Source organism: Pundamilia nyererei, unplaced genomic scaffold (assembly GCF_000239375.1).
Source record: "Pundamilia nyererei isolate P.nyererei 1_Seehausen unplaced genomic scaffold, PunNye1.0 scaffold00047, whole genome shotgun sequence".
NCBI lineage: Eukaryota > Metazoa > Chordata > Actinopteri > Cichliformes > Cichlidae > Pundamilia > Pundamilia nyererei.
Window position 1 is genome coordinate 2,641,313 of NW_005187448.1, and position 16,836 is coordinate 2,658,148.

The 16,836-nt window shown below is 41.9% G+C and overlaps 1 protein-coding gene across 3 annotated transcripts in view; it reads right to left on the bottom strand.

Annotated features, from left to right (window-relative positions):
- Positions 1–16,836, bottom strand: part of znf385a (zinc finger protein 385A) — a 49,234-nt gene that overhangs the window by 17,639 nt on the left and 14,759 nt on the right. For 2 of the 3 annotated variants that reach the window (XM_005732602.1, XM_013910672.1), the window contains exon 2: positions 4,478–4,629. In XM_005732602.1, coding sequence (XP_005732659.1) covers positions 4,478–4,629 — 152 coding nt within the window. Of the gene's footprint in view, positions 1–1,363; positions 2,594–4,477; positions 4,630–16,836 lie in introns of those variants that run through there. The other variant, XM_005732603.2, reaches the window with a different exon arrangement.

Consider the following 16,836-nt stretch of genomic DNA (forward strand, 5'->3'; position numbering starts at 1 on the left):
TAAAAGATCAAGGGGAGGAGCCTCAAGACATTTCAGCCACCCAGCTGTGGCCGGAAGGCACAGAAACATACCATCTGGAGGAGAGAATGAGTGAGCGAATGAGAAAAAGAAGAGCAGAGAGTTGGAGGGAAAGAGAAAGAGGCCCAAGTTGGACATCCTCACATCAAGCATGCTTATCTCTTTTCCACGTTCCAACACTGTCTCTGTTTCTCTCCCAAGAAACTGTATAAAGAAAGCTCTGCTGCTCTGGCTGTGAGGACAGATTAATGGGGAGGGCTGGGGTGGGGGTGGAAGATATATTGACCAATTACAAATGTTTACTGCGTGAACATCTAAACAACAAGAACTAAGCTTTAGCCAGCACAAACTTCCACACCAGGACTGCATTAAGCTTCCTATTAATTTTTAAAAAGTGACACTGTGTTTTATCAAATCTTTCCAAAGTGTAGAAAAATTTCTTTCTCTCAGTGTCCATAATGTGACCCAGACTAGACAGAGTTTAGCAAGAACTTGAACCTGCCTGGTGGCGTAACCGCATGAATCATGGGCTTCTCCGCAGTCATTCCACCAGTCTGGGTGTGGGTCAGTTATGACCCATCCAGTTAATTCAGCTGTTGAAAACACAGTCCAGCTGCCAGCAAATGTCTTTGGAATGTTGCTCGCATGGCCTCTTCTCCAAACGCTCTCCAAAACATGTTCTCATGAAATAGGAGGAGAGCACTATGATGTAACTGCAGAGGGATTTTCCAAAACTCGCTCGTATAATTTTGTGAACATCCATAACTGTAACTGTACATTCTCATAAAAAAATAGAAAGCAAACATATTACAAAGTTTACATTTATCTGGGAAAATAATGGAAACTTCATGTTATTGTGGAGCTGTGTGAATGTGGTGCGGTAAGCAAAGCACACAGACCGCAGACCGCTGACTTTAGCATCACTCGGCAGTCATGTCAACAGCTCCATGCAGCCTTAAAACTCCAAACACTCAAATATCACCCAAGCATCATCCAACACTGCACAATGACACACGTCCTAACTCACCAACATCCTCTGTTCTAGAGTTTCTTTTCATCTTTCATTTTCTACAGTTCTGATTTTCTTCCCATTCTTTACTGTGTTTCCATTCGGTCTTAGTTAGTCTTTCTTTAGTTCGTTTGATCAGCTAAAACCCACCAGGGGAGAGTGCACTACAGCATGACTCTCAGTAGAGCCATTGTGACAGTCACAGTAAGGTCCACACTGTGCCAGACGAAAACAGCCTTTGAAGCACAAATTCAGCATTACGTTTAAGCTGGCCCAGTTTAAGACACAGTTGGACCGACAAAAATGTGACAAGCTCTTTGAATTTTAGGTACTTACCTTCATCTCCTCTTTGTCTGTAGAAGCTTGGAGCTGCATTGGTCCTCCTGTGTGTGTACTGCTGGCCGAGGTATGTGTTTGGGTCTCAGCATGTGCAAGGCTCAGAGCTTGTGGTGCACTATCCTTACTCATTCAGCCTGTTTGGTAGGTGGTCAACACTGAATACAGACTAGCTCCCAAAAACTGAGCTTATGCCTAGTGAAGCATTGGTAGCTGCGATATCTTTATTTCCTTTCAGCACACCGTCTGCTTCTCTTTTGAGATGCTTTAAGAGAAATCTCTCCCTTACTTCTTTTTTCAACACATGACCTAACAAGTGCCTGTCCCTTTTTTCAGTCTCCTCCTCCTCTATTCTCAACTACATTCCCTCTCTGCCTCACACTCCACTTTAATGCACTTCCTTCTCTGCTTTCCAGTTTTCTCCTCCCTCTCTCCCTCTCCCTCTCCCTCTCTTCCCCATGGTCTGTCAGTCTGCCCATGTGCACCCAGGATTATGTATCCTACTCTTGTCCTGCCAAACTCTCACTCTTCTAGGAGTGCTGAATAGCCTTGGTATGGATATTGATAATAATTTACTGATAACAGTTTTTTTTTTGATCAATTATGCTCATAGGTCAGGTTCTTAGCTAATCAACTTCTTGATGACTTTGCTGTTTAGGCTTCCTTTAGGTTTTCAGTGTAAGTTCAGCTTTGTTTTTACTACCTATGAGCCAGAGCTGAGGTTCACATGTGGCTCAGGTGTACAAGAGCGCCACAGCCGTGTCCTTTCAAGCTGCTAGAAAAACATGCGAGCACTGATAAAAGGAAATGATAAAGCGGAAGGCCTACAGTCCTGATGAACTGGAGGAGGCAGAGCAATTCCCATCTTTAATTCACACCATCCATCGAATGTCGTCATCCACCACTGTAGCCGGCATCTCCCCCACAAACCCAGAACTCACACTTGCATGAAACTCTAGCTAGACAAATATTTATTGGATGTGACATATTCACACCAAAGTGATGACTGGGCCACATGTGGTGCTGGACAAAACATAAATGTGCACTGTTTAGATAATGAGCTATTAGTCATGTCTTGCTGTACTACAATTATTTTTGTTAGGGGGAGAGTGAGAAAAGATATATATAGTAGTTAAGATTCAACAACTGCACATGATTATACTGGACCAAGAAGTCATGTGATTGTGTAGCTTCAGCAAACAGTGCAGGCAACACAACTCTGAGTTTTACTCAGAGTTTTATGAGCAGTTTTATGTCTGTATCAGTACCAGCTGATGCAGATAAATAATTCAGCCTCATCATTGTCTACAGGCACATTGCACGAGACAGGCAGGTGGAGGACAAATCACATTAAAGGACTATTAAAAGCTGTATATGGCTTTAGGAGAGGCCATTCCTCCGCTATGGGGCTAATAACCCTCAATGTGAAGTAGAGCCTCATTAAGGCTGTACAAACTCAGCGCAGATCACTTATTAAGGCAGAATGATGGAACAACTAGCTGTCAGCTCACTGCATTGCTGTACCTTCATTGGGATATTTTGTGGATCATAATGTGTTACAGTGCAATGGTGCAGAAAAGCGCCAGGAAACATCAAAAGCACTTGAAATGTTATGTGAAATAGCCCCAGTTCAGCCTAACAATCCATATAAAAACCTCCAAAACAAAACAGTATAAGATGTAAATGGAGCTGTGGGCACTTACTCTCTTATTCTAGATCTTCCTGTATAAATTTACTCATCTTCACAGCACTACATTGAACATAATAAACTCTGGGAAAGTGTAAAGCTAGGATATCCCAGCAAAACGTTAAAACAGAGCCTCATATAGGGGCAAACAAAGCGGTTTCCATATCTGCAGCATATTTACACCACATACATGCCGCATATCTAATAAAATGTGAGATTATGTCATACACTTCAGGCAACAGAAGCTCTCCTTGCAAACAGCAACAGTGATATATTAGTGAGTCATTTCTTCATGCTTTTGAATGTGCTGCGTATACTATGAGTACGCTGTAAGGTCAGAATGCCCTTACAGCTTCGCTTATGGCCCCATCTCCTGGCCACAGAGCTGTAAAACAGCACTAACGGTTACCTCGCAGTCATCAGCAGGAACACCTATTAACATTCACAGCGTCCCTGTGGGCCTTCCTACCTAGTTGACTCGTTGATAAGCAGGATTGTGAGCGGATGGACGTTACAGAATAGCTGAGAGGAAGTCCAGAGGGAGTGTTGCAGAGGCAGCAAGACAGGAAATAAAATCAAGCAAGAATGATTTTAGGGCTACTCTAACAGAGGCCAGAATGGAAACCGAGTGCCTGCATAATCTCAGTATCTCAATTAATGCATGTCTGCTGGGTGTAGTGCAGTTTGGTAGTGAAAATGCTTCCACTTATGTCATGGTCCATTGAGGCCTATTAAAATGACTATATTGTTAAAATGTGTTTAAGAGTGTCTGGACTCCTGTTACAATCCCTGTAGGGCCATGCACAGTCAAAGCTCATGCCAGATATTTCCAATTAGTGAAAGGTTATTATGTTGTCTTGTTGCAGACTGCAGCTAAATATACCAGGGTGACACATAACCCTGTTGAAGCCATGGTCCGCAAATAGCATTGCCCCAGTAGAGTACATATACAGTTCAGTGAATTTGCATATTGCTGATGAGAAATGTGTTGACATTGTTCAGCGGAGTCTGGAGGAGCAGGTGCCACATTATGCTGAGTTGGTGAAATGGTAAATGTCTCTATGGTCTAATCTAAATGCCTGAGGTAGAAGAAACAGGAAGCCTCCTCTCCTTTAAAAGAAAAAAAATATTACATCAAACAAACTGCGGCGTTTGATGTTGTTAGTTATAGGGATGGCCTTAAAACTGTTCTTTAATTATATGGCTACGATTTTACGGCTTTGAAAATAGTCCTGTTTCCAGCATATCTTAAAGCTGACTATTGCATTCAAAACTGTACGTAGAGAAGAGTGCAAGTTAAAGCATAACGGCGGTAACCTCCAGCACCCAGCACAACATTTACAATTTTGCGCCGCGCGTTTTTCTCGCTGCAGTCGATGACTTAAAAGGCTGCAGTGTTTGTGCTTGTTGTCTGCAGCAACTCTTACCGTATTGAAGTTGTGGAAGAGGCTCATGCTGTGTGGAGGAGGGGGGGTCTCCACTGGGAACTGCAGGAAGGGCTTCATGTCCAAGTGGGGTTGGATCACTGTGGGGGTCCGTAAGAATGTCGGCACTGCTGCCCCAGCTCGATTGATGCCTCCTAAACACAGAAAGAGACAGAGATACATAAGTATGCACGGTATTTTCCAGCATTCATGAGCCCAGGCTCCGGGTGTGTTTACTCAAATGTGTGACAGAGAATTTAAACAGTGTCTTTAGGTGATATAAAGAATACAAATTAAAGCAAGAGACAGAGAGAGGAAGGGAAAAAACAACAAAAACATGTGCTTTTTATAACAGGCTGTGTACAGTTGTTTCCTGGAAGGTGCAGCTGAATTCCAAAATGCACAATAATGTACAATTTCACTGCAAAAGCAATTATCTCTCTGTGGACAGAACAAAGTGACGCCCCATAGAAGCATACAGTTTCTACACAGTGAGGAAAAAAGATGCATTTGGTCAGTTAAGGGCTTTTCATTGATTGCTGCACAGATCTTCTGGTTTTCCAGACGTGTTGGCAAGACTGAATCTACAAAGTGTGACATTGCTTTAATACATATGGAATGATGTTGAGGGTTTTGTGGACTGAATGATTCACATCCCCGAAACAGGAATGCCATAAGGAAGAAAAGGATGCCACAGAGGCAGAGGGGATTCCTCTTATCCACCTGTCTGCCAGTGTGCTCTCTTCTTCTCTCCTCTCCTGGGAGACATCTGCAGCTTGATGATAATGAGTTCCATCTCAGGCAGCGCTGCTTTATGTCATCCTGTGTTGTGCACTACAGCTGGATCACTTAGTTGAGTCTAATTATAGTATGAATGAAAGAAGAAGTACCACATACTTCATTTGGCTGGATTTCTAAAGAAATTGAAAAACGCAGTCACTTAAGAAAACTACTGCAAGGGTACCCTTGCACACAGAGAGATACACATGCACACGCGCGCACACACACACACACACACGCAATATTTAATTCGCCTATAAGAAACATGTGAGGCTGCCTTAATGATACGCAGTTTCCTATTCTCCCCATTGCTCCCATCTGGCTTCTCTTCCTTTTCCTCCTTATTCCCTCTCGTCTCCTCTCTAACCTCTGTCAAGGATGATAGTGATGGGGCCCAAACAGCAAAACTCAGCCTCAGCAAGCTCTTAGATTAAGCCTCTTAATATCCGCAACTGGATTTCTATGGCTTTCAAATTCCTCCGAGACTTAAAGCTCTGCCGCTCTCCTTTTCGGGATTGCTCTAAGCTACTTTTTTTGCTCTGTTACTTGCCATCCCTCACCGTGGTTTCCACAGCAGTGCTTTTCTACCTTCCTCCACACTTTCACATGCTAATTTGGACATTATTTGACACCTCTGCGATTTCATCAAGCTTTATGTCAACTGAATGTAAACAGAGAAAATATTATGACTGCTGCTTTGAAGACTATGTTACCAGATGGAGTCGCCGAAGTTTGGATTAGAGTGAGTGGGAGAGAAAGGGATAAGAAAGAGAGAGCGGGGGGGATTGACTTTGTCGGGCTGGAGTGAAAGTGCTGTCTCAGCTGCCTTCTGCTACGCATCTGTAGGCCTCGAGGTGCAGAGGACTGCATCATTACCTCTAGTTAAGCATTTAAATTTTCTAGTCTAAACAAACCAAACATATACACATGCAAACACGTGTATGAAAGCACAAAACCACACAATTATTCTTACAACATGTGAAACAAGTTTGAGGCTTCTTGCCTGCTGGTTTTCCAGCTGGTGCAGTCTGACTCAGCAATCTTAAACTCTTTCATTTTACATTAGGTTTAAAAAAAAACTGACAGGTTTTTTAGTTTTCCTAATTAAATATGTACACTTGCAAACATGCAGAGTTCACCCTTTAATCTAAACTCCTTGTAAATGTAGCTTCTTCTGATGAAAGAGGATTAGAAGCCAGTTTGTCCCCTATCAGGGCTGCATCACTAATACAATGATTCTTCACTGCATTTATCATGGCGTCGTGCCGTGTCTCGATACATCGTCTCCTTTAGCATCTTTGTACAAGTTCACGTGCGAATGTGTGTTTTGCTTGTATGGAGTGAGACTCTGTTAGCTGAAATTGCACAGCAGTAATGTTTGCAGCTCCCCAGCGAGTCTGTCCTTGAACACTGAGACCGTTACTGGCAGCGGGTCAGGCAGTGTCTGGCAGGCTTACAGAGAGATTGGCTGAGTGGAGGGCAAAACGCGTCTCTGCAGCAGCACAAGGAGCTGAAATCCGAGGAAGTGAATGGAGCTGTGGACCAGACATGAGCAAGAAGAGCAGTTGGCCCTTGAGCCCAAGACATATGTGTGTTTGTCAGCGTGCATAAATCAGAGTGTGGCTGCACCATATATTCATCCCATTAATTTAATCTCTCTCTGGGGATCTCCTTACAATGTTAACTGAACAAATTGTTATATGGTGCAGGAGTATGACAAGTGCACAAATGCATTTTCGCAAACATATGGGCATTTTATGTGCAGTGTGTAAACAAGTGCATGTGTTTAAGTGCTCCCACTTGGCTTTTACGGACCAGACTTCAATGAAGTCAGAGCTGATAAAACAATAAATTGTAAATGAGTAATAACAAGAAGTCTCCTATAATGGCTTCTATGCAAATACTACACATATATAATTTTTTTTTGTTGTAGACAGGAGGACAAACAGAGTAAGCAACTTGGCTGTCTGTGACTGGCATTTTACAGCGTTTTCTACCCTTTAAATGACTAAAAGAAAAACAAATCAATTTACTTTAAATCGCAAAAGGCATTCACAGTTCATCAAAGAACTGTTATGTGTACTGTTATTAGTAAAACTAATTACAGCATGCAAAAGTAAGTGATGACAAAACAGGATCTTTGCTCACTGTAGTCTGATATTCCCTTCCTCAGTACTCCCTTGTGGCTGTTGGAGCCTGTTCTGTGTGAGTGTATGTGTGGTAGAAATTGACAGACAGGGCTGCCTGGAAGAGCTGAGAGAACTCAGACAGTGATTTGGATGTTGTTAAACCCTCTGACATACCAGGAATCCTACCAGGCTAACAGGGGCCATAATCAGAGCTCATAAACAGCCCGTGGGACGCTGCCAGAAGGCTTTTTTGAAGAGTTTGTCTTCATATGAGCCTTTATTATTCACTTGTTGTGAGGACCATCACGAGTTTTGTACCTTGATTAGAATGTCGAGTTAGGTCTAGGTTATGAACAGTACTGAGGGCAAGAGACAGCACGAAAATAAGCACCACTCCAAGTAGTTATATGTGCCAATACTAAAAATGGCCACAAACCCATGCTTACACTGTATAAATACAACAGCAGGTAACGCCGACTCCTCCTGTAGCTGAATGTCAGTGTTCTTGGGCAAGATATTGAACTGCCCCCCATTCATACATCAGATGTGAGTTTATGCATGCTAGTTAGAGAAATGCTTAAATGCATAGAAAAAAGCATTAGATGAATGTTTGTATGGATGGGTCAATGTGGCTTGTAGCAAAAAAAAAATGCTTTGAGTGCTCAGTTAGAGCAGAAAGGTGCTATGTAAATACCAGTCTGTTTATGCATACGCACTAATAAATGACCCTCAGTCCTGCTTCACCATGTGACACATTTAATCCCTAAAGCTGTTTCTGTTTGGGGTTGAACAAGTGGAGGCAAAACTGAAAATACAAGTACACATAACTGATGGTTGATCAGAGCAAATTAATGTGGTTACTACCTTTCTTTTGTATTTCCTGATCCTGCCTCCCCCACCCAAAATGATGATACCGTACACTAATGTAAAGATAGTGAAAAGAACAGAAGCTATTTCAAAATCAGTTCGAGCAATCGGTGAATCAAAAAGGAAAACATGCTTAAGGGTGATGATTTTCATACAATAACCAGCGTTTTACATATTATAAAAGTAAAATGCGAACATAAAATGTGATACTAAGCTCATACAAAGCTTTGTTTACTCCAACGCATGTGAAAAAAAGAGAAAAGAAATAGAGCTGATTTGGTAAGAATCTTTGGAGAAAACACCATCGTGTGTTTTCCTTCCCCCGTTCTGCTAGACAAAGAGCTGTTTCTAGAATCTAGGCTAAGAGAATCTTTTCATGTCTTGAGATTATCTAACAGGCCGTGTAGATTGCGCCACGCTGTGTTCAGCCTTCTTTCCCATGGGCGTTGGATGCATTCAGGGGAGAACAATGGGCGCAGGGTAGTTGGCACCAGCCATGCTGGACGGCCACAGATGTGCCAGGGTTGTTGGCAGTGGGGGCAGGGAGAAGGAGGTGGAAACAGTGAGGATGCCAACTTGCCCTTCTGCGGGGATCTGAAGCTGGCACCTGTCCTCCTCATTGCCCAGAGGGAACAGAGACATAAGAACTTATAATCAGTGCCGCAGATATGTTTGATGCAGGAATATAACCAACAGATGTGTTGGTAAGTCTGGATGCATAGCACCTGCCTGAAATCAATGACATGCCATGACAACTACGAAAAATAATTTGGGATTTCAACATTTTATGTGAAAAAGTAAATTCAGTAATGAACTGTGATTTTATTTACCTATCGTATGCATGTAGCGCATTAAGCTCTCAGATTAAAGAACTCTGATTCAGCGACATGAATACAAGAGACCAGAGCTCCAAAAGTTTGATAAGAGGGGCAACTCGGCTTCAGCCATATATATTTAATTTGTGCTATATACTGGGATATTTATAATTGAGCTATTTTATTATATTTTGTAACCTTGTAATATACTGTATTATTCGATTAAGTTTGGTCAGTAACTGTTCTTATTGTCTTGGAGCAACTGTGGCCACAAAATGTCATCAGGGATTAATAAAACATTCTGATTCTGAGTTTACCACAGACCATAAATGCTCGTCAGTCCAGTCTGACTGAATCAGAAGATGATTTCTGCCTGAAAATGGACAAATTCACAGCAGTTTTATTTACTGCAGATGGACAACTGTCTTCACAACCAGTAAAGAGGAGAGTGTAGTGACCTTAATAACAATCTTATTATTATTTAACTATTTGTGAAGCTAATGTGGGATCAAGGCTAGTTTACAATTCCATATCCCATACGGGCTAAAGCGTGCAACCAGCAGCTGCTCATCTGTCTCCATTTGTTTTCTAAATTTCTTACTCTTATTCCTTCCTTGTTTGCCTTATGATCAGCTCAGTGTGAATTTTGTGCTGTACACAGCTGAGCCCAGGTCTGGAAGAATAGCCAATTCATTACAGGCCATGGAGGGAGCATGATAGAGAGTGGGCACGGGGTATAAGAAGGGGAGAAAGAATGAAATTTTGACCCTTATCCATTCCTGTTCCAGTCTCAGTCCCAACAGGACACTGTGGCTGGCTTTCACTTGACCATAAGCGCAATCAACAGGATCACAGGCTTGGCCAAAAGCCCTGAACAAATGCATAAAGAAAAAAAAAGTCACTCGCACTCTACAGATGGCTGATTCATACACACACAGGAGACAAACCAATGCACATCAAAGAAACAAGTACATGCGCACATACAGTTTTCTAAAAGCCTGAATGTAGTTTTTGTCTAACACCCACTTTTACACAAGAATGTCCTATTTGGTTCATGAAGGGCATAATTCCCCTTGAGTCACCTGTGTCCATGAGTTTAAAGCTGCGTCCTTCATAGAGAAGGAAACCTTTATGTCCACATACACACACAAACAGGCAATGTTTCTGCAACCTGTAACACAGGTTTGTCCTGATACGTCAACTGTCACCTCAAAATCTTTGCAGCACTGTACAGGTCATTAGCCCCAAGAGACTTGCTACAGACTGTATCCTGTTCTGTCTACCTGTCGATGCTCTCTTCACAGACAGCTGTGCCAGCAGAATCCGTCCTTCAGATAGCTGCCACAGCTGGCGCTAGGAATGAATTATGGATTCACACAGTGTGAATGACAGGTAGCGATGTGGTTCATTGGACACTGCACCGAATGCAGCAAGGCTCGTATAGGGGTCCGCATGTCACAATGCAAAATCTTGGAAAACACAAGCAGTTTTGATAGCAAGCAACCACCAGAGTGTGCTGCTGAGTGCATCGGAATATTTCAAAGTCACATCAAGCCTCTGCTAATTTCTAGCTTCCTGTGAAGGTTAATACATTCACACAAGATAGGTGGACGGAGATTAAGATCTGTTTGATTTGCTGCCTGGAACTGCTGGTGTTATGCTACGCTTTAATAGGAGGATTATGCAGGGGGAAAGCGGGGGAAGCTGAAACTTGTTTCACTGCCACAAATAAGAGTAGGCTTCTCTGTTTGTGTTCACGTTGCATGTAAGGTATGTTTGTGTGTGTTTGTCTTTGACAGGAGAGATGTGTGCTTCCCTGTTAGGTCGTAAAAAAACAATTTGAGTCATTAGTTTCTGCAAAAGGGATACAGTGGTTGCTCTCCAAGTCTTTAATGTTAGGTATCAGTTAGGACATGCCTCAGTCTTGAATACAAAGAAAGAGAGTGGAAAGAGAGTTATGAGCACACACACACACACACACACACACACACACACACACACACACACACACACACACACACACAGTCACTCAAGCATATTTGTGTACATTTTTCTGCATTGGTGGCAGAAGCTTAAATTTTCTCTGCTAATTGTAGGTCTGTTAGATTTTTTTAACCAAACCTACCAATTTGGAGAAGAGCTGTTTCACATTTTTACTGTAATTGCACTGCAAAGTACAAGAAAAGTACATGCTGCAGCATGCATGGTTTTATTTTGAGTGGCTCAAATAAAATAAAAAAAATGCCAGCAACTTGAAGGTCAAACAAAGTTAAACTAGCTTCCACTGAGTGATCCATGCTTTACATGCAGTTTTAGGTCACTGTACAAACAAACAGGAAATCATCATCCACATCCTGAGCACACAAATGCACACAGAAAGCCTTGTCTTTTCCAATCTGATCAGGGAACTGAACTCAAGATCTATTGAAAGCCAAGCTTTCCTTTAAAATATTACAAATAAAATCGGGCACATATTTTCTCCTCAGAAAAAAAAATCCCACATGCACTAGACATACTTGATATACAGCTAGGTAAACCTTCCGGCTCTCCCAGAGGGGAATATTGTGCTTAATGATAGCCTGGATGGGACGGTAATGACACCCTATTGAGATAATATGACAGTGGCAGGCCTTAAAAAGCCCCCAAAAGATCCCACGTTGATCTCTTCTAAGTAGCTGAATCAAGGTTGGGAGGATTTAATTGCCAGTCTGTCTCTTCGTTAGACGCAGAGGAGCTGACTGGGGATTCCAAGAGTCATGGAGAGAAGAAAGATGGGCACTAGGGGAGGAGGTATAATGCAAAAATAATGGCATGGAATGAGGTGAAGACAGCCTGCATCTGAGATCCCTACCTACCTCTAGCTACCAATCTACAACTCAGTGTTACCCAGTGTCCAGAATTGCCCAGAATGCATACAAGGGCCAGTGCACGTGCTTGATCCACAGAAGCAGATGCACACCCTTTTAATCCTTCAGATAAATCTCCTGCTGGAAACTGAACTTTTGGAGGCTACTGGGTTTTGTTTATTTGCAGGGTATGTGTAGATAGAGGCACTCACACACTGATATAGACATGCGTGAACAAATATCAAGTGGGATGGTCTATCTATCTACATGGACTTTAAGTGTATATATTTTAGGGCTTTCATCAGCTTTAGAAAGTCAAATCTCCCAAAAAATTTCCCAGTAAAGGTTTTCCAATAAAATGATGTTTCTCTGTTACTTGACATGATTAATATACAGTTTTTGTGTGGTTCCACCTTAAATCAATGATGGCACTTAAAATGAAACACTTTGGTGGGGTAGCCACTTGCTGGTTCTCATGTTACAACCTGCACCAAACCATTCAGGGCAGGAGGAGGAACTGATTTAATGAAAATAAGTCTGAATTGGCCTGAGACTCATTGCATTCCAGTGTGATATTTATCTCAACAGTCATAAAAAGGGCTATGTAATTTAACTTGAACTATAGCACAAGCGTAAAATGATTTTTCAGGGCAAGGCATAGCAAGTGTGTAGTCTGTGCATGTCTGTCTATGTGTGTGTGTATGCGAGTGTCTGCGATGACAGTGAGGGTTTGTGCTGTTTTGAGGTCAATAATGACAGACGAATAGCTGTCAGGGTTAATGGGAGGGGACAGCCAGGGATGATGAGAACACAGAGCGAACACTGCTGTGCAATTCAACACAGGCAGAAGCTAGAGACAAGGCACACAGGGTCAAAATGGGAGCATAAAGCAAACACACAAACACTCTATGTGCAAACACACACTCTGTGTGGCTGCCCTCGTCAGGGAATCAGTTTGAATTTATTTTCTAACTTTAAGCCATAGGCCCAGTTCAACAAGGGCACAAAAACATACAATACATGCTTGGTGCATTATTTTGCAGCCTCACTTAAAATGAAAGTATCATCACTTAATTGTGAGTAATGATTGGCAAGTTTGTATAAAAGTATAAAATCACCTGTGTTGATGCAAATAAGGGCAGTTAAACTAAACTCTAAATGCAAAGCACAGCAGTTTGCTTCCACTAATTTCAGTCTTTTTTGTAGAACTTAGGCTTCTACAAATAAGCCAAAAATATTTTATGTTGCTGGATCTCTCATAAAAAGCCACCAAATGTCAGTCTTAAATAATTTCTGCCTGTATACATGAACATTAGCTTTACAAAGATGCTGTTTTATATGGACTATATGAAGCTTCTAAGGGGTTTTCACTATTTGAGAACCCTCCATTATACACTGCAGCTGTTGTGAATTTATACTGATGTTATAAGCTGCCATCGTTTGAAGCTGGTGACAATCCTTTCAGAGTCACGTTTGATCATCAAAAGATATTAGACAAAGAAAAATACTGTACAGTTGCATTTTGTATTTGGTCAGTTGTAACTGACAACTGTGACATGAATGTGAGCAATTAGATCAAACCTTAACAGTTTCAACACTTTTATAAAAGCTAAGAGAACATTCTGAGATTCTATATTCCTCCATGCTTCCCTTCAAGTTCTCTGCTGTCTGTTCTCATTCTTTCTCAGGTTTCTATCTTTTTCATATAGTTTTCTTTTGTAATGAATGCTCCTCCCCTTGCCAAAAGTCAGGCTAGTAAGATGATCACAGTTGCTGTCCAGAAGAGATGCATCTGAGTATCACTAGCTGCAGGCAAAGTCTGAGTCAGTGATGGATGGACTGTTGGAATGCTGGATGATGAGGGGGAGAGGGGGGCATTGCTTTGTTGTGTCTCTTGAAAAAGACTAATTTACTGTTTTAACAGCCGCTTACACCTATGCAGAAAGGGGAGAGGAGGGACAGAAGGCAGGATGACAAGATGGCGTTCTTCTGGGAAGGAAGCACACTGGAGCATGAACCTCCTCTATCTCCCTTCTCTCCACCTGTCTTTGGCTGTTTGTTGTTTTCCTCCTTGCTCCCATTTTCCCATTTATTCCATGCCACCCAGCCCCCACCCAACCCCCACCCCCCACCCCATCTCCTCCCTTTCTTCCCTTGTTCAGGGCTCAAGTCACACACCCAGGTGGAACAATAGCCTGTGACTTCATTCCCATGCACCGCTCAGAGACTAGTGCCCTCAGGTATGGAATTCTATCACTCAACAATAAACAGGTGGATCAACCCAAATACACTTCGGAGGAGATCGACAAAAGCACGAGATTCTCTCTGAGATTAGACCCCCACCCCAAAGGAAGAGAAAGGAAGGAGGCATGATGGCTTGGAGGAAGGAGGAGGCTGGGAGTTAAACACTATATAGCCGCAGTGTTTGAGGAGCAGCAACCATAATGTGCCCCTGCTTGTGTTTGCCACTCTATTTCACCGACTTCCATTCCCCAAGGAGGATGGAGGGCAATATGCTATCAGCCTAATAGGGTGGGGGAGGATACTTTATGAGGTTGACAAGCGCTGCTTTCATTTCAGGCCTGCAGTGCCATTTCTATGAATATGATAACTAACGAGCATGTCCTCTAACACGCGGCTCTCTGTCCAGTTCTGAGCAATCCTACCACGGCTCAATCTCTTTAAGTGCTCTGGGGTCTCTGCTGTAATGTCATTTGTCATTGAGGTCGAGAAATGACAATTTTGTTTAAATCAGAACTCATCACCCCACAACTACAGTCAGATATGGAAGGCAAGCCACAAAGCAATTTTAGGCATAAAATTGAAATTCTGAAATTCAAAAAGCTGAGCTGAAAAAGTTCTTGAAGAGATTTTTAATATAAATTTGGCCACACAAAAACACCCCGCATGGATGCTAATTCCCATGGCAGTGCTCACTTTATGAAAAAGGGAAACCTCTGTGAACCAGACCCCAGCTCGTTTGTCAAAGCTGAGAGGAATGCTTTCCTTTGGTTGTCTCGTACTTACGAGCTAAGTCGAGAGCGAGCTTTACACTTCTCATACCCACTTCCACACCTTTAAGCTCAGCTGAGACATATTCAGCATATTTTTCCATGATAGCAGGTGATGCATTATTCAGTGAGCTCAGGTTGATCTTAGCTATAATAAATCTTTGGTCTATAGAAATGTGAAGCACAAAAGGCACACACACAAACTTGCCTCTCTTCTTTTAGTGTTGATGCATGATGAATAAAGAGGAACTGAGCATCCATGAATCACACCTCCATGGAGAGATCTTAAACAAAGCGCATTATGGATAAAAGGAGAGCTTGGCTTTTGAGAAGCAATCCAAAGCAGTATGGTAATAAGAGTAATGAGGATATCAGACACTGAATGTGGTGCAATATGCTTGTTAAATGTGACAGCTGAATTACATCAGAGCTTCGCCCCTGTGAAACAAAAGACTTGTGAAGCAAACATTCACGCTGACATGTGACGACACCTTACTGTAGCTGTGTTCAATCATAATCTACAACAGGGTAGCAGGGACACCTGGAGATGAGCAACACTGGCTTCCAATTGGAGAGCCATAAGATGCTAAAGGGTAACCTGGCAAGGCGTATGTATCTGAATCAATTTGCTCATCAGTTGTACAATATCCTCTTTGCCTTTGTGAGGCGCTTAAGAGGTTTTACCTTCTGTTTGGTAGAATTATATTTTTGTCAACATACACATCAATTTATTAAGCAGAAAAGTTCACCTTTCTGCTTTTTACGAGAGATCTATCCAAAAAGGTCAATAAATAAATCAATAAAGGTCTTTATCGATATGCAAAAGAAATAGAAATAAAAAGCATTTATCATGCTGTCTAACAGCAAATGCTTATGTTTCATGTAAGGCTTGCATGTCCAGTATGACTTATACATGTGGCCCCTCTTTCTTTTTTCAAGTTATTTATTTTAAGCTCATGCTAATCAATACATTCGCTAACCACATCATTAGGTACACCTGTTCAACTGCTCATTGATGCATATATTTACTCTAATCAGGAAATCACATGACACTAACTGTCCATTTAGGCACAGTCTGCACAGGCTCACTAAAGTTAAAACAGAACATTAGATGAAATGTTAACCATTTGAGCCCGTCAGCCAACTGAGCATCATTTAAATGCCACAGCTTACCTAAGTATTGTTGCCGACCGTGTCTATTCCTTTATGATCACAGTGTACTCGTCTTCTGACAGCTGCTTCCAGCAGGATAACACATCATGTCACAAAGCTTAAATCATCTCAAACTGATTTTGCGGACATGACAATGAGTTGGCTGCACACAAATGGCCTCCACAGTCATTGGATTTCGAGCGCCTTTAAAATGTGTGTGGATAATTTAAATCATGGATGTGCAGTCTGCAACTCTGCAGTAACTGTGTGATGCTTTCATGTCGATATGGACCAAAATCTCTGGGAAATGTTTCCAGCACTTTGTTGAATCTAAGCCACAAAGAATTTAGGCAGTTCTGAAGGCAAATGGGAGTCCAACTCATCCAAAAGGTTTAACTAAAAAAGAAACCAAAGTTAATGTTGTATGTGCAAAATGACAAAAGGAGCCACATTCCTGAGCTAACTGTGGTATATAGCCAAAGAGATATTCAGAGATAAAATACATATAAATAATAAACTACTTTCTTCTTCTTTCAATCTCTTTTCCATATGGAGAAGCTCCAGTTTTGCTCATCTTATCACAAAGACTGGAAACGGGAGGAAGAGATGTCAGCTTCTCTCTGTAAAATTTTCCAAAATTTACATGTCCGACAGTGACAAGAGCGGGGGAAAGATTAACAAAGCCTGATAGGACAAAGTGCTGATTTGACATAATCTCATAAAGAGAGGGACAGTAGTCAAGGAGAGGGCTCTGAGAAAGCA